This window comes from Anser anser (assembly GCF_964211835.1).
Source record: "Anser anser genome assembly, chromosome: 2".
Taxonomy (NCBI): Eukaryota; Metazoa; Chordata; class Aves; order Anseriformes; family Anatidae; genus Anser; species Anser anser.
In genome coordinates, this window is record NC_139721.1 from 17,140,419 (window position 1) to 17,166,038 (window position 25,620).

The 25,620-nt window shown below is 32.7% G+C and overlaps 1 protein-coding gene across 5 annotated transcripts in view; it reads left to right on the forward strand.

Annotated features, from left to right (window-relative positions):
- CSMD3 (CUB and Sushi multiple domains 3) overlaps window positions 1-25,620 on the forward strand; it is a 1,012,063-nt gene that overhangs the window by 918,697 nt on the left and 67,746 nt on the right. For all 5 annotated transcript variants that reach the window (XM_083827432.1, XM_083827428.1, XM_083827429.1 and 2 more), the window contains 8 exons: window positions 543-656; window positions 5,583-5,771; window positions 6,238-6,384; window positions 8,968-9,156; window positions 15,337-15,522; window positions 16,861-17,055; window positions 17,442-17,615; window positions 22,202-22,375. In XM_083827432.1, coding sequence (XP_083683558.1) covers window positions 543-656; window positions 5,583-5,771; window positions 6,238-6,384; window positions 8,968-9,156; window positions 15,337-15,522; window positions 16,861-17,055; window positions 17,442-17,615; window positions 22,202-22,375 — 1,368 coding nt within the window. The remainder of the gene's footprint in view (window positions 1-542; window positions 657-5,582; window positions 5,772-6,237; window positions 6,385-8,967; window positions 9,157-15,336; window positions 15,523-16,860; window positions 17,056-17,441; window positions 17,616-22,201; window positions 22,376-25,620) is intronic.

Below are 25,620 nucleotides of genomic sequence, written 5' to 3' on the forward strand. Positions count from 1 at the left end.
TGGTGCTCAAAACTGCACTCAGTACTTCAGGTGAGGCTGCACCACCGCAGAGCAGAGCAGGACAACCATTTCCCTTGACCAGCTAGCAATTCCATGCTTAATGCACCCCAGGATACATCTGGCCCTTTTGGCTGCCTGGGCACACTGTTGACTCATATTAAACATACAATCAGCCAGAACCCTCAGATCCCTTTCCACAGAGCTGCTCTACAGCCTCTCATTCCCTGTTCCCAGGTGGGTTGTCCCTTCCCAGGTGCAGAATGTGGCACTTGCTCTTGTGAAATTTCATATGGTTGGTGATTGCCCGGTTCTCTGATTTGTCACAATCCCTCTGCAATGTCTCTCTACCCTCAGTGGAGTCAACATTCATTTACCACAGTGCTTCTTAGATTAGTCAAAGTTGTTTATGCCAGAGGTCATTTAGCTCATTAAACATGGGAGCAAGAAATTTCATTAATGATGTTTTCAAAGCTAAAAGTTCCAATTAATTGATGTTTAATGGTATTTTGTTTGCCTTTGTTTATTTTGTTTTTATCAAACAGGAGACATAATAAGGTACCAGTGTCAACCAGGCTTTACATTGGTTGGTAATGAGATTCTGACATGCCGACTAGGTGAAAGGCTTCAGATGGATGGAGCACCACCTACTTGCCAAGGTGTTTTATCCCTTTTCTTTCCTTCTACCAGAACAGCTCAATGGTGATTTTTTAACTACCCTCCACTTTCTCTTTACATAAGATGCAATATTTAAAATATTTCAAACTTTTAAAGCTACTCCCAATATTATCACTGTTATGGTAAATATATGTAAAATATTAATGACAAATCATTAGTAATGTTTTAATACATTTGATGAGTATTACGGGTTACTACTCTATTTTGTGAAAATAATTTCACAGATTATTCTTTGGAGGGAGCCTACATTTAAAAAAATAGAAATTAGATTATTTCATATTCTCTAGGACACAATGTTATGAAAACTTACATGGGAAATAAAAAAAAAAATGCTAAATTAACGTAGCATGGATTTGGATTGGCAAAATCAAAATATTATCAGTTTTTCAATGCAGCATTTTTATTCAGTGTATACTAAAGATAGTTTTTATGCTGTTAAGGAGTGTGTGTGTCTGTTCATTTTCTGCCTTTTACTCAAAACTTTGGGGAAACAGCACTACCTTAATGTTAAGGTTGAAACAGGCTTACAATCCTGACAACCACTAACATCACAGTTTAAACCAATCTTTATTAAGCTGACATTTAATGTGTTACAATAGTATAGAAATTGTCATGAAAAATGGGAAGGGTCAGCTAACCCTAATTATTTTCCCCTGCTTTATGCACAAAACTATGTAAAAGTCAAAGTCATTCCTACGATTAAGTCTAGTTCTTAAAAATGCAAAGTACTTTTGAATTGTGAATTTTAAAAAGAGCTTCAATAATGCTCATAATTTCTTAAAATCCATGCATTTATGTAGGTACAGTTGTGTCTAGGAATTGCTTTCAACACCCCAATTTAAATTAAAACACTTACTGAGCAGGTGCTCACATAGCATTTAATGAGTGGAAACCAACAGGAACCTCCAGGCGCTGCTTAAATGTTAAAATATTGTAATAATAGATGAAACAATCAGAGACATATGTGCTGAACCTGAGGCATTCTCTCAGCATGCGTTGCTGAAGTTAACTGTATATTCATTGCAAGACCCAAGTCAAAAAATCAGGAGTGATCAGTTACTGTAGTTAATCTTTTCCTTGTCACATATAAATGCTAAATATTGGATCAAATACAAAATGCTAAATCAGTACTCTTATTGTTTCAGTCTAAAGCTGAATGAAATTGATATAATCTTCAGAATTAGTGGGCTCATAAAATGTAATAAAAAATCAAAGTAATTAATTAAAAATGTTTAACATGTCCATTCAAACTGGTCACCTAGGGTAAGAAGCAACATAGTTTTCCCTTGTATTTATTTAATGTGTGCATTTGAAGTTAGCAATATATAAGCTAAATTTCAACATTCAAACCTGGATCTACAGATAACTAGTGTCTAGAGGTAGCAAAATTATATGCCTAAAAGGTATGTTTTTTATGATTTTAGTATACTATACTGGTTTATTTATAAGCTTGCACACTTTAATGGTGTGCAAAAAACACAAAAGTTATTCTTAATAATTAAATTTAGCTCTTCTGTTGGTACATGTTCATCCTATTTTTCTTACTGATTATTTATTTATTTATTTATTACCAGTTAGAACATATATTTTAATATTAGACTTTATAGTGTTGACTTCTTCTGCCTTAACCTGGTATATATGCTAGACACTTTAGACAGTGTGAAGTGAGTTTAGGTTGAATTTTGCTTCAGTTTTTAACTTGGTTTACAGTATTGTAAATACCTACATTCAGCTTTCATTTATTTGTTTAAACTGAAGAGTGCTGTTGAACAGAGTTTAAATAAAAATATTTTCGTTTTGAATCAAATGTATTGCAGTAAAGGTGTACTTGTCCACTAGAAGAAAATTTTGAAGCAAAGTCTATTTCTGATTTTGTATGCTGATTATAATTGCTACAAGTTAGTTTACGCCAGATATTAAAAACTATATTGACTTAATTTTTTCACTTATGTGTATCAGTTGCATGAGCATTTCTTAAAATACATGCAGATTGCCTTCTTTCCATCAGAAAATAATCACATACTTCCACAAGCTTATGTAATTGCCTATCATCTTGCTTTGTTAAATAGAGTATTTCTCATGCCCAGCATCTAACTTTGCCCTCAATTTCCTTGAAATTAGCTTCTACTTTCAGGATCAAATGACAGCTTCAGAATAAGAAGATTCAGATTATGTTTTGTATAGTAATTAGAGGACCATTCCAAAATTATCGAATGAAACCTCTCAACTATATCTCAGCTACATTAGCTCAGAGCCATAAAAAAACTTAACTATTTGATTGCCGGGGGAAGCCTTTGTATGGAATTAGGTCTCTACAAAATTCATGAGCAATATTTAGAAGGGGATTCTGAAACTGAAGCGAGTATGCAAAGCAGAACCATGCAAAGATAGAAAAACTAGTGGTAAATAAGCTAGTTCAGCCATATGACTATGTTGCCTTTCTGGCTATTTTTCTCTCTCTCCCTCAGCATGTGTGTGTGTATGTACATTTAAAGCTTGACGGGATCAATTCTTCCATTTCCTTCAGATAAAGTATAAATTACCACTTGCCCAGCACTGTGGTTTGAGAGCCAGATTCTAAGCATGAGAGTTTTGGTTATTCCTATGTGGAATAAAGGTCTTATTCAATCTCTTCTTGATTAACTGAGGCAAACACAGAAACATGAGAAACATTTTATTTATTTATTTATTTTATCTTAGCAATTGATTGGTAATTTTGAAAGTAATAGATTGGTATTTAAAATATATGGACATATTAATTTCTCTTAACATGAGTTTTATCTATGAAAGAAGATCATTCTCTCTCTGTTTTTTTTTTCTGCTTTCCTGTGACTTACATTTTTTGTCACAGTCCAATTACTTTTTTCCATAAAAAAATTATTTTCATATTTAATAAGCCAATCTAAGATCCTATTATGCTGTTGTTAACTACAGGAGCTCAGTACTAACTCACTTTCATGTAAGTGTTAGTTGTGAATATTAAAGCCAGATTTTAAAGATCCTGTTAAACAGTCAGTGTTCAGTTCTGAATAACCTGTAGGTCACTTGTCCATATATCCTAAAGCAAAACTGGTTCTTGAAAAAAAGTTCCAATGGTAACATCAAATATTTTTCTTTAATGAGATTGTTATTCTATGTAGACCTAATGAATCTGGATTAATTCAAATTCTGTACATCATGCTTTTAAACCCCATTTTTCTCAATTTCAATAGATCCTTTAAATAATGATGTTAATTAATTTAAACACTAGCATTTACTATGCTCACATCCTCTCTCCCTTTTGAAACTGTGACAGTTAAGAATACCCAGAGTTGCAATGCATTTTCAAGCAAATCTATAGCTGGAAGATGAATAAATTCAGAATATGATGTGGAAACTAAGAAAAAAAATATAATAAATAAAAATTAAAAAAAATAAAATTAAATAAAAATAATTATTTCGAGTAAGGTGAAGTTTAGGTAGGCAATACCCACTGAAGACGTCATCAGGGATGGAGCAAGTGTTATTTTTCATCCCTGTAGGGCACATTTTCATTTTGTGGGGTCCAGCCTCTCCCATCAAGAGACCAGGGTAAATCACATTCCTTTTTGTTGTTGTTGTTTCTTAGAGTTGAATTTGAGATAAGAGCTGTCAGAAATTAAAAACTTTATATTTTGGAATTTCTTCATCAGCTGACTTATACCTACTTATCAGGGAGATGATCTGTCTCTGGGTTAAAAGAAAGAAAGTTTCAGGTTGTCTGAACTTCAGAGTTCACTGTACTAGAAATATGAATGTGTAACCAAAGATTTCTCGTACAAAGATCTAATAGAAAAGGAAGTGGTCTGCAGATATAGATTCAATATGAACATAACATAAATAACACAGTTACACATTGGTTATCAAAGAACTGAAGGATTATAAGTTATATGGAGCTAAAAGAAATATATATGTCAGGGTTATTTTTTTTTCCCCTTTGATATTTATTTTCTCATCATTAATTTTATGGTGCACTGTTGTACCAGTTTTAAAAAGGAGAGTTAGCATGAGATTCCGTAACTCATTCAGGAATATAACATCAACATCTTAGTCTGTGATTATAATAACCCTTCCTTGCTGTTTTATTTGGTAAGAGATAGGAAAGAAATGGGACTACAGCATGGAGAATGAAAAATAGAACTTCAAGTAATTTTTGTTGCATGTAAAGGCAATAATTTAGCATTTTCTGCGATTTCTATGGACCTTAAAACTAAGTAGCTGGATTAGCACAGATCATCTTTTTGTCTAGTGCTAGTGAGTAACAAAAATGTCAATCTGAAGTGTCTTTTATTTTCTACATGAAAGGCAGAATGTCTGAATAGTGCTACATTGTGTGGTTTATCTACATCAGCATTCTTGGAGCTTGATTGAGGATCTCAAAATTTAGGTGCTGCTTTCTTTTATACAGACAGATTGTGGGAGGAATTGATTAAACTTTCTTCAGAATTTGACAACCAAAAATCACAATGTCTTCAAGTTTTATTTGAAGTGCAAGACTTTACATGGAATTATTGCTGACAGTAATAGTAATCTGATGAAGAAAAATCTATTTTTTTTTGAACAATGAAACAATTTAGTACTTAAACATATACCTTCTAGAAACTGAAAGAAGAAAGATACCATGAATTAATAACTACTGAAGGTTGCAGAGGTTATTTTCAAGATATATATTACTTCTGTTGTTCTGTTGTTTTGTGTGTGTGTGTGTGTTTTTGTTGTTGTTGTTGTTTTGTTTTCTACTAACTAGCTATGTGTTTGAAATGTTTTCAGTCTTTCCATATTTGGGAAAATAAAATAAATAATGCAGATCTTTTAAACTAAGGAAAATCTTGCAATTAACATGAAACAAAAATAGAGTGCTTTAGATTTTTTATCAATCTGTTTCACAGTGCTCTGTCCAGCCAATGAAATACGTCTGGATTCAACAGGAGTAATACTGAGCCCTGGCTATCCTGACAGCTACCCAAATCTCCAGATGTGTGCATGGACCATTTCTGTGGAAAAGGGTTATAATATCAGCATGTTCTTCGAATTCTTCCAAACAGAAAAGGAATTTGATATTCTCGAGGTGTTTGATGGTATACACAATTTTGTATGATACATTTTCTATATAATGTATTTTTATTTTACATGTGTGCTGCAACTCACAAATCACTGTTTATTAACTATAAATTTATTAATTTATTAATGAATTTAATTTATTCATTGTTTATTATTAACTATAAATTAGTTAAGTATTAAAAAAAAAACTTAAGCAATTATTTGGATTTGTTTTTCTAAAAGGAATTGTTGGATTATGTTGTGTTTAAAAACAATGCTGCATTAGTTATGTTTAGAAATACATTTTTTTTCACAACAAATAGGTACCATGTAGTATATAATACATATATACAACATGTAAATTTCCATTCCTAAATCAGATTAATTTACCATTTGCACGGAGGATATTTTCTTTGTATATTAATTATATTAACACAATTTATTGTATGTGATTTAAAACTTTGCATCTCCTTTGTTTGTTTATTTTTTCTTCCTTGTATCAAGGACCAAATAGTCATAGCCCATTGCTCATTTCTCTCAGTGGGGACTATTCATCTTCTCTCAACATAACCAGCAATGGCCATGAGGTATTTCTCCGGTGGTCAGCAGATCATGGCACCAATAAAAAAGGATTCAGGATAAGATATATAGGTATGTAAATCAGATTTTTAATAATGTGTATAATAATTTTCATTATAGACCATATTTATTTATGTGAAAAGAGTAATATAAGCTGTATTTTGTGACATTAATTGCCCAGACTAAAAAGAAATCCAATCTGTTTTATATGTGAACCTGGTGATACTGATTTCATGAGGGGAAAGAACAAAACAACAACAAAAAAAACATATACCCTAAATAGGATGTATGCATCACATGCGCTCTATCGAGATTTAAGCAAATGTTTCACAGAACTTTTACATGGTTTAAGGCAGTACTAAAGCTGAAAGAATCAGCTTCCTCCTTCTTACGTGTCATTTATTGGCACTTGTGTGCCTTTGTCCTTCATCCTGGATCTTTATGCAATTCAACATTAATGCATTTGGTGGGACAGAGGAAAAGGTGGCAACAAGGCAGTAGTGAACAGCTGTAATCTGGGAAAATATGGGACTCTGGTGGGTTATACCCTTTAATTCAAGGGTCAACAAAAGCAGCATACAGATATAAAAAGCCAACATTGTATGCGTTATTAATTCAAATTAACATGAAGATGGTACTTAGCAAAGAGTGATTTTTATATAATTGCTTTTATAGAACTATTATGTAATACCATTTTTACAGATTAATAATTTTCATCAATCAAGCTAGAGGAGTTTTTTTACTATTTGCAACAATTATACAAAATCTGTATTATTTATTTATTTATTGACCAAAGATGTGAAATACACAGAATTAAAGGACCTGGGGATAGTACCTTTAGAACAGTTTCATTGCCAATACTAAAGAAGTTGGTGCCATGATGTCATGATACAATTTCACTTTACAAAGTGAAGAAATAGAGAATAGATATGAAATTCTTCGGTCTGATTTTTTTGTTTGTTTTTCCTCACTCAATTTTTGACTACTTCACTAACGCAGGAAAATAATTAGACAGCACAATAGTCTGTAAAACAGTATTAGTGTCATCTCTCCCTTTAGAGAGGACAGTTTTCTCAGAGGTAAAATATTTGCTGTGTAATTAGATAAAATTCACTGCTGGCTAGACAGAAAATATTACACTGTACTTATTTTCATTGTCTATAGTACCCGTTGGATCCAATAAAAGAGTATGAGGAGAAAGATCTTAAAACTTTAGTGGCAGTAAGAAAACTGTTGACAGGAAGTATTAAGTAATATTTACCATAACACTCAGAAAATACCAGTGTATTTTCTTATATACTAAAAGAGTAGATGTGTTTGTATCTCTGCTTCTTCTAAGAGTATAAGGCAGGAGCAGTGTAGTGTAAGAAGAAAATGTTTTCATAGTATGTGCTCTGAAAGATACGATTCATGTTCTGCTGCTAGCTTTAATAAAGAGTAAGTGAACAGCCATATGACTCCATCCTGATCAAAGGATGCCTTTGCCTGAGAAAACCATTGCCCTGAAGTAAGTCATAGGACGTGGAAAGGCTTAAAGAGAAAGTGAAGCATCAACTCTGTATTTGCCTGAGGAATGGAATGGTTTCTTTCTAGTTACCAGTATTTCTTCAAAGCATGAAGGGAGCACTTGGAAACCAACTTCCAACTTATTTTCTGTGCTACAAACTGGGGAAAAACAATCTTAGCTAACATCTTGCCTCCTCCTTGACGAAAAAGATTGGAGACTAAGTTAAATGCTTAAACAAACAACATTTATCTTAAACTGGCTACCAGGCTGTAAGTTTCTTCTGTTGGAGTTTTTTGGCAAGGTAGCCAAAACCAGGTGACTTTGTTCTCATGAACTTAATGGACAAGGGATTTAAAAGAAATGCAAGCATAATGACATCATGATAATTAAGCAATCCTTAATGTCATGCAGATTTAATGTACAAAAATCCTTTTGCATTAAAACAACTGTATTTCTCAAAGATATTTTTGTTCTTATACATGCTTCTGGATTTTTATTTTATTTGTATAACATCCAAATAAGGCTTCTCTAAGGTTTTTTGTTTTTGTTTTTGTTTTTTTCCCGTGGATTTATAGTGGCACTCATAAATACGATTAAAATCTGTTTTAGCTTTCACTAATTCACTTCATTTCATTGTATCACAGAACTTGAAACTAACTTATTTAGGACCAAAAGGAAAAAATAATTTGTAAATAATTATGTGTAGTATGCACTTGATATTTTCTTCTTCCAAAAATTTTGTATACTACAGACACATATATAATTGCAATAAATTTCATCGTAAATAAATTTCTATGGTTTACTTGATTTAAAAAGAAGATGGTAAGTAAAAGAGGAGTTATAGAAGTGAGCTGTCTTTATATATCAGTGTGTGTGTGTGATCAGTATCTCAGGCTACTAAACCCTGAAGCCCTTACAAGGCCCTATTCTTCAGTAATATTGTGATATTCTTGCAATATGTAATATTCTTTTACCTTTACACTTAGTGAAATTGCTTGATGCATGTGTGATCAGGACATGAAATACAACTTCTACTGATATTTTCTCGTATTGTTATCAGAAGTACACTGAATTCCATAAGAATTTGTCAAGATTGCCACCTGGATCCTAAATGTATTTTTTTATTTATTTAATATTTATGTTTAAAGCTCTCTACTGTAGTACTCCAGAGTCCCCTCCACATGGTTTCATTGTCAGTCAGACAGGTGGACAGCTCAATAGTATGGTTCGCTGGGCTTGTGATCGAGGTTTTCGACTCGTTGGGAAAAGTACTGCTGTATGCAGGAAGTCTCCGTATGGTTATTACTCATGGGATGTTCCAGTCCCAGCTTGTCAAGGTAAACTATTTAATTATAAGATAATATACCCTAATTAACTTTATTTTATTTTTTCTAGCATAAATAATCAATTTTCTGACTTAAAATGAATAGGAGGTAATCGTTTAATGGTCATGCCTCTGCACCAAAATGCTTCTATCTAATAAACTGTTCAAAAACAAATGCATTTTTAGGAAATGGTATTTTAACAGAATTCATTAAGGTGGGCAGATACTAAAAATAGTGTATATCATTATGAGGACAAAAAAAAACTATAAAGTTGAAGTTGAAATTATTCAAAAGTTCATGAATGCTTAGTAAAGTTCATTTATTTATTTTTGTTTAGGTTCTACTTTAAATTTATGATTTTAAATTTTACTTTAATTGCCACTTTATCATGATCCAAGCACTATTTAAAAAAAAAAAAAAAAAGAAAAAAGAAAGACCTGAAACTTGCTCCATTTCCAAGAACAGGAAACTGGAGAAAAAGAAATCATTACCTTTAATGCCATTCTAATCTTTCAGGATTTACACTGAAATTTAAAACAGAATTAATCAGATTAACTGATGTTTTATGTTTCAAGCTATCTACTGTTGTACTCCAGGCCCCTCCTCACAGTTTTGTATTTAGTCCCTTATGCATTATAAAAGCAAAACATGTTTTCCTTAACAAGAAAAAGAAAATGGTTATTTGATGTCCATCACAATTGTATTCTAATTATTCCTTTCCTGAAGAATGTTATTGTTCTGGTAACTTACATATCTCACTCTTCAGTGAAGTATTAGAATGATTTTTTTCCATGAAAAAATGCAGCTGTGTTTTATAACTTTTGTTCAGAACTTCATATATCAAGGAATTTGCATTATACTCTTACATAAGCTAGTGAAAACACCAGTTTATATTCAGTTAGATTTCACAAATTATATGTTCATGGTAGTAACAGATCCTTCATTAGGACATCCCAGCTTAGTGTTTTGATTAGATGCTTGCATACATTTTGTTCCTGTTGAGCAGTGGAGATAAATTCTGTATGAATGTTCCAAGCTAATTTCCCACAAGTGTTTTTTGACAATAAGTCTTTGAACTGCAAGTATGCCTGTATTTTTCAAAACTGTGGTACTTGTGGTGCATTTGCTGCATATCATTCTTTTTCTGCTCATAAGTTGACATAAGGACTGCTTTTGTGGCAGTTATTTGTAGAACCTGATCAGATTGTTAACTAGATATCTCAAATAATTTGGAAAGTTCTACTGTTTTTTGCTGTTGTTGTTGTTGTTTGTGTGTGTTTTGTTTTAAAACATATCAGATGTCATGCTGTCTGATCAAACAGAAAGATTGTTGGTGTCGACTGTTTGAACTGATAATCATTTAATATATGTATTAATTGAATAACAGCTAATTATAATTATGCATATGATGAAAGTTAACTTGATAAATTATATGGATGTCATTCAAGTCTTCCAACAAGTCCCTGCGTGCTAAATATGGTTGTGGCATGATATGTGGCTTGCAATTCACAACAGCAAACTCTTCAGAATCAACCTTACTACTGTGAAAACCCTCAGAAGTAAGATGATTCCATGCATCACTCATGCATCTAAACTTCCCCTTGCTTTGTTGAGGTGAAAATTATCCCCATACCTGGATGATACAGGTTTATGATATGAACCCTTTCATTAAAATTTTGAGAACACCGTATGTAAATACGGTGTTACATAATACTGTAATACATAATGTTCTTTAACAGAGGATATTTACTGTACAGAAGGGATTAGCCATTTGCCATTCCACATTTGCCTCCACTACTAAGGAATACAACTTCAGCAAAAGTAGTTCTCTTTTAAGCATGAGCTAGTGCTTTTTACATCATCTTGTTATAGAGGATGATCATTGTTTTACTACCCATAATAACTGTCAGTCAGCTTTTGTCTGCTGTCAGGTTTTGTTCTCCACAATTTACCACCTATTTTGCCAGGTAATATCAGATGACAAAGTCAGAGCCCTGCCTTCTACTTCACATTTACATTTACGGTGTGTGTGAGTCAGCACAGGCAGGCAACAGGAACAACCACAGACTCACAGTTAAAATGTAAAGAGTAGATTTATTCTTGTTACCTCACTAATCAGGGGATCCCTGAAACAACACCTAAGCAGAGGAACATGAGCACAGGCACACAAGCAGGAATGCAGCAACCACTAAACAGGGTCCATGATAGAAGATCACCGGCCTGCTGATTTCACTTGTTTTTATCAAAAGTTTTCGCAGGTGCAGTTTTTACCACCATGCTGTGATTCTCACTGTGCTTTGATTTTCTCTGTACCAATTCCGGAAACTCAAGCACATCAGAGAGAGCACCTCGAAGTCCACCAAACACCTATGTTATCTATGCACAGATGTGCTACTTGTCAAACACACAAAGAGCAGCAGACATAATTTATATGTTTTTCTACATTGCTGCTCCCCAGACTTTATGTATTCCCAGCTGCAAGGTCACTTAAGCGTATTTACAATCCTCCTCGCCAGTTGTCCATTCTGATCCCATCCTCCTTGCCAATCTTCTACTTTTAACCTATTTCTCCCAACACAGTCTAGCTAGCAAAGCCAGTTTAATCAGTTCTTCACCTAAACTGGGATTGCCACAAGTGACCATTTAGCACAGCATAAAATGTTTCAGACATTCTTTTTTACATAGTAGTGCAAAGACAAAAAACAACAAGAACAACAACAAAAAGTTATTTGCAATTTCTTTGTTACCAATACATCACATTTTAATCTATTTATTTTCTGTCTCCTAAATGAAGATTACTAGTCAAATCACAGTAGAAGTTACTGGCATCATTCTGTAGGAAAGGAGAAATCTAAAATTTGTGAATTCTTTACCTCTGCAATCAGCACAATTATTTATTTATTTAATGTATTTATTTTTTATACTAAGTCCATTCCTTGACCAATATTTTTTGCTGCCTGCAGAATACTTCTTGACTGTATTTAAGTTAATGAGTTTTCTTTATATTTTTCATTTTTCATCTGTACAATTAGTCACTACTGAACTCTTTCCTGTCACTAACGAATGCCAGCAGCCTTTTCCATTACTGCTTTTTATTCTTTTCAAATTCATAAATAATGTTAGAGCATTTTCTTATGTTCTCATTTTTATACTTATATGAACAGAAATCTTGATCTCTGAACCTCTAAATAGATAATACCACCCATTCTTGAAATCTTGTCCTATGGAACTTTCCAGATACAGATTTTCGTGGGTGAAAACTTTTTTACATTATGTACAAAACCAAATATATGTCAGTAGAAAACTTTCAAAGCAGAAGTGAGGAATCAAAAAGAAAAGCCTCAAGCAAAACTTCAGCAATTACCTGAAAGATTTCAAAGAAATTTCAAAGTTAATACAAAAGCACCATTCTTCTGCCATAGAAAGAAGTAAAAGGAAACTGCTTCAAACTCTAAATTGCATAATAATAACAATACAAATTAAGTAAAAACATTTACTGTTCTAACTTTTAGATATTAAACATTCAAGCTGTATCTGTTAAGTGTAGTTCTTAAACATCACAGAGCAAATGAACAATCAAAGGTCTTTTAAAGGGTGAAAAGTCAGATTTGTGTTTCAGAAATTATCATTACAGAAACTTTTAATTGTGACTTGACATTTAATAAAGGATATTTAAGAGCTTTATCCAAGTCCAAAAATAATTTCTGAATTTCTTATTTCAGCTAAGTCTTTAGAATTGTGTTGATCTTCAAGAACTCATAAAGTTGAGGTCTTCCATGTGTTGCATATGTAGATCTTTGCAGTTGGAACAGTGTTCAGAAGTTCACAAAAAAGAATAGGTGTTAGCGTTTCCGATGTGATTACAATTATAATGTTGATCTGCAAAAATGTAGTTTTTACTGCCCAAGCTGACGTATAATCATGAAACATTTCAGTGATAGATCTGTGTTTTGGGCATTTTTGATATTCCATAACTGTATTTTTTAATCCTGTTTTCAGTTTAATTCTGTTTTCAGATGTGTCAGTAACTTGTGTTGAGCTTTTCAAGTTTTTTCCCTTAACTAAAAGCCAGTTTCTGTGCAAGTTCCACGCAAGTAAAATGCACCTCATAACTGCTGAAAACTGAAAAATGTTGCTGAATGATTCCTTGGTAGTTCTATTTTTATTTATTTATTTATTTATTCATTTGTATAAACGGCTGTTATCAAAGATTCAGTGTGCTGACATGAAACCTGTTCCTTAAAACTTTAAGATTAAGGGAAGGATATATTTTCCTTATGCCACAAGATTGATTCTGTTAATATGGATGATAGGACTCAAAATTTGTCAAGTAAGATACTAATGGAGATCTTTGAATACTGAAGGAGTTATTAATCTCTATGTTAGATATAAAGCATCTCAGATAGATACAAAAAATATATATTTTTCTGATTGCAGGAAGAAAAAAATCTATAGTACGTGAACGAGCAGTGCTGTGACATGTTTTAGATGTCAGGTTCATAAGCAGCAGCTGTTGTGTTGTTGTTGTTTTTTTAGGGGAGGATGTTGGATATTAGTTTTTATACCCTACTGAAAGCTGTCCTTGATGCAACTGGCAATGGACTTGTTTCTGGCAACTCCAACTCTGAAACTTCTGTTTATCATTACCTGTGGTTTTGAAGGACAGGGCTAGCTTGGTCAGTGAAAATCTCCATCAACTGATTTTAAAGAGATGAGCTATATTGGAAACAATTGGTTATACCAGCTTGTTTGTTTGTTTGTTTTTATACCAGCTTTTGGCTATCTTCTTCTTTGCATAGATGGGTCTACCTAATGTTTGGTGCTGCAATCCAAGCTGTTGAGGAATTTGATATATATGTACATTTGCATTTTAGTGTCATGAGGGCTCTGTTTCTTTCTTTGGTGGAATCAGGTGAAATAATAGAACTCTGTCAGATGTTTTGTAAGAAGTGGAAGATGGACCATATATTTAATTAACTTGTCAGTTTTGATTCTTCCGGGTCATGTCTTCATACCCGCTTGTAGATTGAATTCACTGACTCTCAGGGCCTTGACTATCTCCTAATCTTGGTTTTCTTATTTTCTTCTAAAGATGTATGTTTCTAGTTGCCAGTAGACAGCCATAAAGTATATGTTTTTATGGTTGCCTAGACAAGGTAATGAGCAAATTAATTGTAGTTTTCTGACAACTTTTCAGTACCGCATGTCCTGTAGTTTAACTTTACACAGAATTCACAGTTTCTTTTCATGGAAATTCAAGCATATTTTTTTCACTGATCTTATCATGTATGTTCTGCAAACTGTAATAGCATTAGTGCTTTACCTGTGTCTCAGCTGTGATTATTAGCTGTGGTACAGAGCCATACTGTTACATTGCTTATGAAGCAGATTTGTCTTATACCAGACCAGCTCACAAAAGGGACAACAACTGATCACTTTTTTTTTTTCTATATACTATTTATGCATTGAGAGGCTTAATTCTACATAGCTCTGCACGGGAGGGATAGGTGGTCTCTTACTGTTCAAGATTCCACTTTAAAGTAAAGTACTTAAAAATTAAGTGCCAAAGCTCTGTTTTAGGGATCTGACTTGCATTATATGTGTAGTGTTAAAATGTGGAAAAGACTCAGTTTTTGTTATTGTTTAGGGCTATTTCTAGGGCTACTTCCTTTGCTTTTCTCCTTTACAGGAGGAAGAATAGAATGTTGAAAGTTAATATTACTGTTGCCAGAGGTCACACAGGTCATGTGATGGAAGAAACCCAAAGTACAAACTAGGTTTCCAATGTCTCAATCTGGTGCTTTATTCATTCAGCCATGATGGTCATGCCTTTTCCAGATATTTTTTATTTCATCTTCTTTTATTGTCTTCTGCATTTTGAATGAGTAACTGCAGGGTTACGAACCATGTATTATTTTTTTTTCTTTTTCGTAGAAACCTAGGATCATAGAATGGTTTGGTTTGGAAAGGACTTTTTTTGTTTATCTAGTCCATCAAAAGACAAAAACTTTCTGAGATTTAATTCCCTAAAATTTTAATAGAATTTATTTGTAGCCTTAAAACAAACATTAATGAGTTAAAAAGCCATTTGTATGAATTTACAACTGTTGATGTTACAGTACATAATCCCTCTGAGAAAGGCTGTTTATAGTGAAGAACAGATACAATTACTATGGCTTTCTCTTTAATCAGCAATATCTTGTGGAATTCCTAAATCTCCAGTGAATGGTGGGATATTAACTACAGATTACTTGGTTGGCACCCGTGTTACTTACTTTTGCAACGATGGGTATAGACTATCATCCAAGGAACTTACTACAGCATCCTGCCAGCCAGATGGTACCTGGAGCAATCACAATAAAACACCTCGCTGTGTAGGTAGGTAACATGTAAAAAATCTCTAGTGAGTAAGAATGTGACTGTACATTTTGTTTATTTATCCAAAGTAGAAAACTTTATATTATTTAAACTTTCAGCTTCAGGAAACTTTAAGTTGTGTGTAATTGTTGATACTAAATTACTGCGAAGTATATATTTGAAGTATATATATCTGATATATATTCCGAAACATTCAGTGATAGCAGAAGAAATACACTACAGATTACAGAATACATTCAAGCTGAAAATTAATTTTCAGCTAAATCAAAGGTAATGGTTGCAAAGGTTTATGCAAAATTCAATATGCAATGAAATCTGCACAGTTCATATACTGTTAAAAATTAACAGTTCAGAATTCCAAAGTCTGTCTGGTATTATTTGAAATTATTGCTGATTATTTATATCCAGCCTATCATTATAACCCGACACTATCTAAACTCTGGGAAACATCACTGAAGAGAAAATGCCTGCTCAGTTCCAAAGAGAGGCAGATAACTTCAAATTTATAAATGGGGTATGATAACCCAGGTGACTGTAAGGCTGATACAGAAATGTCACAGTGCCAGATGCATATTAAAATTTGGATTATTTCACCCAATGAACTGGAAAGGAAAGAAAACATACCCAAGATAATTTTCAAGGATTTTCCTTTTTTTTTTTTTTCTTGTAGGCATTCCTACTGTGCCTTGTAGGTATTCCCTTATGCCTTTTCCTTTGTTTAAAAAAGTAATGTGAATTGAGAGGAAGAAAGCAATATCCAGTAAAGATTTTCTTCTGTGACATTTTCATTTGATCACAGGGAACATATTATGCTTACTAACTTTCTTCAGTTAGATCAGGGTTGTAGAAGGATGTTTGTTTCCAAAGGAAGTACATTTTGAATTAGGGCATGAGATAAAGATGTGTTGCTGCTGAAAACCCGTTCTGGATATGAATATTATTTTACCTGTCACCATTGTGCAGCCTCTCCAAGTCTTTAAGGTCTCATATAATGTATCTGGGTAGAAAATGAGTCCTGTATTTACATTTAGCTAGCATTTTAGTAAAGATTCTGATATCTGACTATGAATCTACAGTGAATTACTTCAATGTATGGAGCTATATTATCTACACCAATTACATCGCTTTGCCTACACCAGTCACTGATCTGTCTGGGCCATTGATTGTTGTTAATTAAATGAGAGTGTTACCTACTTAAACACATGCAATTTCAAATACAGCCTTATTCTTCAAACATCATATCACTGGGTTTAAAATATATTTCTAAATTAATAGTACATGTTTTTGAAAATTGTCTGTACTAAACCACAAATAACTGTGTTTTTGATATTTTGGAAGTTGTTACATGTCCAAGCATCAATTCTTTTACACTGGAACATGGAAGATGGAAAATAGTGAATGGTTCACATTATGAGTATAAAACAAAAGTAGTTTTCAGCTGTGACCCAGGGTATTATGGTTTGGGACCGGCATCTATTGAGTGTCTTGCTAACGGAACCTGGAGCTGGAGAAATGAGCGACCTTACTGCCAAAGTGAGTACATGCTTCATCTATATTTGCTGTGTAGATTGCAGATAAAAATATTTTATTCGGCTTAATTAACAATTAACTAATTTGAAATTGAGATCACTTAATCAGAAAAATTTGTCACTAACCCTAACCTTTAACCAAGGTAGTTAAATAGCAATTATTAATAATGTTCCAAACAGTGTTTGTTTTTAACTTTACAGAGACAATTTTATTGTTTTTTAATTATTATTTTCAAGTATTTTTGTGAGGAAATAGTAATCTTTGTATACAGACAGAATACTTCATATTGCAATATTTATTTAGCTGGTTGATAAATATTGCATATTATTGGATGTGAGTTTGTGATACTCAGATACACATTTCTGTTCTGTTCTGTTTTTACCATAAAGTTATTTCTTGTGGGGAACTTCCTACACCTCCAAATGGAAATAAGATTGGAACTCAAATCACATATGGATCTACAGCTATATTTACTTGTGACTCAGGATACATGTTAGTTGGCTCTGCTGTAAGGGAATGTCTGTCTTCTGGACTCTGGAGTGGAATTGAGACCAGATGTTTAGGTATGGGTACAACTGTCAAAACATGCCTATTTTCTTTATATCTATCAGATAAAAGTAAGCAAGGTTAGTTAACATGTCTCTTTCTCTAACGTGTCTCTTAGCCTTTCAAGCATTGAAGAGAGTTCTAAATTAAAAAAAAAAGTGTTGCTGTTTTTCTTATCAAAAGATTAACTGTGCTAACCTTTCCACAGTTTGAATCCCATTTGAATCCCTTTGCCTGTGTCATTGGACTGCTGCATATGGCTCCATAGACCTGTGCATACACAGCAAGACATATGGATTACAGATCTGTTGGCTTTAATACTTATCCTTAGTAAAATAACTGCATAGTGTACCTGAACTCAGTGGATATGTTATAGAATTAATCTGTATACTTGCAAAAGATGGGAAAAAAAAAAAAAAAAAAAGGATAAGCATGTGGAAACATGGACAAGAGCACTGCATCCTTATTTCTGACAGAAAATCACTTTCCCAATGTTATGTATAGATTTTGAAAACCCCTTAGTGGTACATATTTAGGCATCTTCATTTTTTTTTTTAAATGCTCAGATACCAGTCCATGAATTGTTCATGAATAAAGTGAACATGTGATCTCAGTGAAACAATTATAGGCCTTCTTTTTAATTCATTATCACCAACTGTACCTTGAACTTACAGTGTTAATTGTAAAGACATTGATTTTTACTCTATATACAACTAGTATTTTAGTTTCTGTAGAAATCAAAGTGATGACAGTATTCTGATTTTAGAAGGCAATATGAAAGACATATTGGCTCTTGTCATTTGTGTGGGCATGAACATATAAAAGAGTGTCTGTGAACATAGATTTTCTATTTAATTTAGTCTTTCTAATTCAACTGATATGTATGTTAAATGTTTGTGTTTATTGCTGTTCAAGTTTTCAGAAATTCAAAATTTTTCACTTGAGAAAAATAAATCTAAACAAAAAGCCAAACTATATTCTATTTATAAATAGCATCATAGCATCTTGGAAAATTTCATGTTTTACACATTCACCTAAATAACTTTATACCTTAACTTTAAAATCAATATATATAATCAAGTTCATATATGCTAGTATCCAGTAACAATAAGTATAGAAAATGCATTTTAATTTTTTTTTTTTTTTTTACTGGAAGGGAAAAAAAAAAAAGAATCTAAAAGATTCATTGAAATTATTGCATCAATTTAATGTGACTACAGTAAATCTTCAAAGGTATATCTTCAAAGCTTTGATGATGGCAAATTGAAGATAGGATGGATGAAAGTTTTGATTGCAGAAGTAGAATATAGCATACAGCATATATAGCATGCAAAAAAAAAAAAGAAAGCATTTTGTAAAAATAAATGCTAGTGACAGATTGTTTATAAAAGGGAGACAGTAATGACTAAAATAATTGCTGTTGCAGCAACACTGCCTGTTGTGGTACGTTATTTTGCATGAATGAGACTTCTGGAAAGAAAACTTCAGTTCAATTCTTGTTCCCTCAATAATTAATTCAAATTAAGAATGGGACATAAGTGATGAGTTCAGATAATGACAAGTCAGAAGACATATTTGTTTAAGAAGGCTGAAAAAGAAAATGTTGGAAGGTGCAGAGAATGAAAGATAAACAGCAAAGGAGCTATAGAATTCTTAGGCGGGCATCAAGCAAGAAGGAAAGAAAATTGGCCCGAGGGAACACTGTGAGGGAGGATGTAGGGGCAAGGAGATAAAATACAGCAGGAAGATCTACAGAACAGGTATTGTTATGATCTGAGAAATACATTTCTGTACAACTTGTGAATAAATTATGGTATTTGTTTTCAGCTACTGAAAAAAAAAAGTAATAAAAAATAGATTTTTTTTCCTACTTCTATTTTTTTCTTTCTCCTCATAGCCATAAAGTTTTTTGGTTTTTTTTTTAGCATTTACCTCAGAGCTTTTCTACTTTTACTTGCTGAAAAAAGTAGTCATGCTTAGACTCACTAAATTAAAAAAATAAAATAAAAAATAAATATATATATATATATAAAAAAAAAGGAGGCAACACTTGTTCACTTGTTCACTGTTGTTCACTTTTTAAACCTTTTTTCTCCCAGCAGTACTCTTGGTTTTCTCTCAGCAGTCCCTTACTTTCTACTTCCTTACCTTTTTGCATTTTTTTTTCAGTTTTCTGCTGTAGGTGTTCTTTTTGTTTTGTTTTGTTTTGTTTTGTTTTGTTTTTCCTGGCAGATTTAAATACCAGTTTGTGGTATTTACATTCAGTCCCCAGTGAAAATAATCTACCTTAGCTCCTGAACAGTTTTAGATCTGAATTGCATTTGGGAGAAATAATTTAGCTATCTCACTGCAAAAGACAGTTAGCCACACTGTATGATCGTTTCAAGTGAAGGCTAGTTATTACAACAATGAGTTTTGTGATTTTATTCAGTTTCATCGTAGAAAATTTCACAACTAAACCATTGCTCTTCCATAATGATTCCCATATATATTTCCCAAACGGGAACAGATTTAAAACAATGTACCTTTCTGGTTTTGCACAGTTTTTTTTTTTCAGTAGTCAAATCATATGGTGTTACTCCTTTTTCATACCAGTGTGACAAAACTGACATCAGTTATACGGAAGATCATATATATAATACAAACAAGTAAGTGGGAAAAGGTTTGGGGGATTCAGCTGTGAGATGAAATGAAAGAATAGAATTGATCTTTGATGCCATTGCACAGTAAGTATGTCTCATTCAGAAACAAAAGCAGTTTCTCAGAAAACTGTACATGTGCAGAAAATTATACATGTGCAGTATTAGTTTTTTCCAGGGTACCAAAGATCCAACAGTAATCTGAGACCTTTGGAAACTTTCCACAATCACTAAAATCAATCAATCAATCAAACAAACAAACAAAAAACACTCTAAATCCCCAATTTTGTCTTTTTTATATGTATCTGTATAGATGCAAACTTGCAGACACCAACGAAAGCATCAAAAGATACTGGATGGCACTTCAAAAATCATTTCAAAATGTTAATGAGGTGAAACAAAAATTATTTGACGTAACTCCATTAAAATGAGTTTAAAATGGAAGTCTTGTAAAGCAATTAACAGGAGAGGGTGAAAATAAAGCAAACGAATAAAAATACTTATTTCACATGTTAGTATATATTAATATTAACAATTTAAATATTATTTAAATCTTAATAAATATTAATGAGCTTCTGACTTTATTACAACCATGAGAACTTATTCAGCTGCATAAATTTGTGCAAATTTCATCTATGTTCTCAAAGGTTCTCTCATCAGGAACTCTGCATACCATTACAGACACTTTCTGTGGCAAACATACTCAACAGCTTACCATACGCACCAACATGACAAGATGGTGATTTGAAATGAAACAAATATTTCAAATAGTCAAACAAATAGTTTCCTATTTGTTGGGGACTTCCTTATCCAGAAGTCACATTTCACCCATCAAATTTAATCAGTATGAAGGTTCAGACACTACCTGTATTGCAAATTCTGATTACTTTGGCATGATTCATACAGTGGAGTACTATGTGAGCTTTAAGTTCTTGAGGCAAGAAAATCTCAGATTTTTTTTTTCCTATAAGAAATTTCTAGCCCTCAAAAAAAGTGAGAAAACCCTACAAGTTTACATCAGAGTTTACATTATAAAGACTGCAAAGTTCAAAGGAAAGAACAATCCAAACTGTATTCCCTCTAAATGGATTTTCTTACTAGCAACTCCATTGTTTTGAGAGTTTTATTTATTTGTATACTTATTTATTTGTTTATGAGAACTAGATGACAAAAGGGAAACAGGAGTTTGGGTAGCTGGTAATATTTTTCCACTTAAACTAAACTGATAGTTGTAACACTGCTTGCTTTCCTTGTTTGTCTTATTTATTTTTGAGTTCTTTGTCCTGTGTCATTTTCTCTATGAGGTCTCTATTTTCACATGATTTGGTGAATCGTGGTGCCCATTTTCCAGAGTTCATTAAGAAAAATTGTAACAAAAGGCACATGGTTCATTCTTTCCCTGATTCCTTTAGGTTAAAAGCGTGTTTGTGATATTCATATAAAATATTTCTCATATTTGGGGAATAGAGGGTAGGCCAAGAAGGTTACATTTATAATGTATGCAGTTTTACATTTATGATGGAGATTACATATATATTTATATTTTTGTATTTATGTGGACTTTTACATCTATGTATTTTTATATTTATTTCTTTAAATTTCTAATGCCCTAATGTTAATTTCAATTTAATCTTAGCCAAAATAAAACTAGTAGAAATAATTTAGAAATCTACAGGTTTTAATAAAAGGAATCACTTATTTTAGAAAGGAGGTTTGATAATATAAATGGAATTTAATATCTTTGCTTCACTGTCTTTTTCAAATTTATTAAATGTGTAAAGTGCAATACTGTAGTTTTCCCCAAGTTAATAAATATAAACCTTTGAGTGAAGTTATACAAAAATTTGAAGATTTTCTTGCTTTAATTAAAGAAAAAAATAAAATAATTTTTACTTTAAACTTCTCTGACATATTTACTGATCTTTTTCTTTGCTTGTTTTTATTATTTATTTTGAAAATTCTAGCTGGTCACTGTGGTAATCCAGATCTTATAGTCAACGGTCAAGTAATTGGAGAAAATTATGGGTATAGAGACACAGTTGTATACCAGTGCAGTCCTGGTTTTCGGTTGATTGGTTCTTCTGTACGAATATGTCAACAGGATCACAACTGGTCTGGTCAGCTTCCATCCTGTGTGCGTAAGTAAGAGTGGCAATACATACTGATTTCTGCTACAGGAATGTCTATGTCAAAAAAGATGAGGAGTATCATTGAATTTAGTAAAAGAGAATGATTTGAAGTAGATCCTCAGAAGTAGATGGCTATATAAAATATGTGATTCATCTATCAGATGAAGTTTAATGTTGTCTCTTAAAATTTCCACTAGATTACTGCATCTTTTGGCAAGTAAATACCTGTTCTTTAAAAGTAAATATGAACTTCAAAAAGTGATGGGATTTAGGCACTCAGATACTCTAATTTGAAAATGGCTTTATATGCCTTAGTGGCTTTTAGAAATATCTAATGTAAATTTACTTTGACTGTAGTATTTAGTGAAGGAGATCCTCTTGAATTACACTGTCAGCATTGATGATTAAAATTATTGCTTATTGCTTCATCAAGTTTATACTATTTTTTCTTCTTCTAAAAAATATACTCTTATTAGTTGTAGTGTTTTGTTTTGTTTTTTTTTACATGAATTTTCTACTTTGTTAATGAGATTCCTTTTATGTGAGAAGTTTATCAACCTACCTGTCAACATGTTTGTCAACATCTGAACTTCTTCAGGGTGAGGGTGACAGAGCACTGGAACAGGCTGCCCAGGAAGATTCTGGAGTCTCCTTCTCTGGAGATACTCAAGACCCGTCTGGACACCTACCTGGGCAACCTGCTCTAGGGAACCTGCTTTGGCATGGGGATTGAACCCAATGATCTCTTGAGGTCCCTTCCAACCCCTACAATTCTGTGATTCTGTGATACCACACAAAAGACTGTTATATAATCAGAAAACATGGTATTTCATTTAGAATTTGAGAGTTCTTAAAGGATTCTCAAGTGAATTATAACGATTCAATAATTCAGTTTCGATGATATTAGTGTATTGAATACACTTTTATTTAATATATGTATTGAATACTTTTTTGTCCAACTGCAAATATTCGGTTTTTATGCCTTCATTCTTGTTGCAGAACACCTTCTTGTAATACAAGCTGTTAATTCACTACCCTTACTGCTCACTCTCCTTACTGTTTTACATAGAATGAGAAATACTTAACACTACTATAATAATTTTATTAATTTTGTTTCCACTTCATTTTCTAGTAATCACAGAATCACAAAATCACAGAATCGTCTAGGTTGGAAGAGACCTCCAAGATCATCTAGCCCAACCTCTGTCCTAACACTAACAAGACCTCCACTAAACCATATCACTAAGGGCTACATCTAAACGTCTTTTAAAGACCTCCAGGGATGGCAACTCAACCACCTCCCTGGGCAGCCTATTCCAATGCCTAACAACCCTTTCAGTAAAGACGTTCTTCCTAACATCCAACCTAAACCTCCCCTGGCACAACTTTAGCCCATTCCCCCTCGTCCTGTCACCAGGCACGTGGGAGAATAGACCAACCCCCACCTCTCTACAGCCTCCTTTAAGGTACCTATAGAGAGCGATGAGGTCTCCCCTGAGCCTCCTCTTCTCCAGGCTAAACAACCCCAGCTCCCTCAGCCGCTGTTCGTAAGACTTGTTCTCCAGACCCCTCACCAGCTTTGTTGCCCTTCTCTGGACTCTCTCAAGTACCTCCATGTCCTTCTTGTAGCGAGGGGCCCAAAACTGAACACAGTACTCGAGGTGCGGCCTCACTAGAGCCGAGTACAGGGGGACAATCACCTCCCTAGACCTGCTGGCCACACTGCTTCTTATGCAAGCCAGGATGCTGTTGGCCTTCTTGGCCACCTGAGCACACTGCTGGCTCATATTCAGCTGCCTATCAACCAGTATTCCCAGGTCCTTCTCTGCCAGGCAGCTTTCCAACCACTCATGTTCCAGCCCGTAGCTCTCTACTTAACCTCCGCAAGTCTTAACTGAATTTTTGAGATTAAATGTTTAAAATTAATGGTTCTGACCTTTTTACTTTTGAATTCAAAATTCCGTCTTGCTTGTACAATGGAGACATTGATATCATTGTGTATTGTTACTGCTTATGCATGTGTAGTATACTTCAAAACTTTAAGCAAATTTCATACTCCTGTTTTCACAACAGTATTTTTTATTGTTTTAGGTACAATGAAAAATATTTCTGTGTGGCTGAATACCACAATACTGACAGCTTTATAAATGTTCGTAGTTTAGTGCACTATTATAATAAAATGCAATGCCTTATGTTAAAAGTTTCTGATACCAGTAATACAAAGATAATCATAGAATCATATTAATAGAACATACCAATTTAATTTTCATTCTATATTCATAGAATATTCTGTGACTCGTCTGTATGCTGTAATAGTTTTTAAAGACCATTTTCACTTTTTTGTTATTGCTAAAATTTATTTAATTTATATTCTATGAATAGGTTTATTTTAGTATTATCATGTCTGATCTAAAAGGAGAAAAAGCGAAAGTATGTTTGTCAGACCTAATTAATGATTTAGAAAAAATATAGAAGTATTTAGAAAAACTCTTAAAAGATAAAAAAGGCATTTTATTCAGCAATATTTTATTTATTTTATTTTTTTCATTTTAAAATAGTGATGATTATATTCTTTATCAATTATTAGATTTTGTTAAAATATAGAAAAATATGTATACATTTAAAAATTATTTTTATGCAAATTAATTTGTGATTGATTTTTCTTACATCTGATCTTGTGGGCAGAGAAAAAGGAAGCTCTTCTGTAGTCAGTTTATGTAAAAATACAAGAAAATATTCACTCACTATGTCCATAACGTTTCATATATCCAGTCATAAGTTTATAACTTCACTAAGTACTTCAGCCTGAAAGATAAAAGAATGACTAGTTAAGGCATATTTACAAGAAATAATTTTTGCGGAATTATATATTTCCTTTCAGTTCCAGTCTACATGTAATGAAAATCAAGTGCTTCCTTTTCTGCTGAATATTCAGAAGAATTGTCTTCATTTGCTCTGATTACTATATGGCAAATTTTATTTAGTTTATGTAAATATTTTATTAAATTGTATGAAATAACTTCTTTTTTTATATATATAATCCTTAATAAAGAGCAATTCCAAAAAAAAAAAAAAAGGAAAAAATATAAAAATATTTTTGTCATACAAGTATGATTAGAAAAGAAACACTTGAATACTTACTAAAATATGTCAATTCTTATTCAGTTCAGAGATGTAAACCTTTCATGGAAAGCACTCACTGTCATATAAAATCTTTAAAATGCTCTTATGTGATGATTATAATGATAATTATA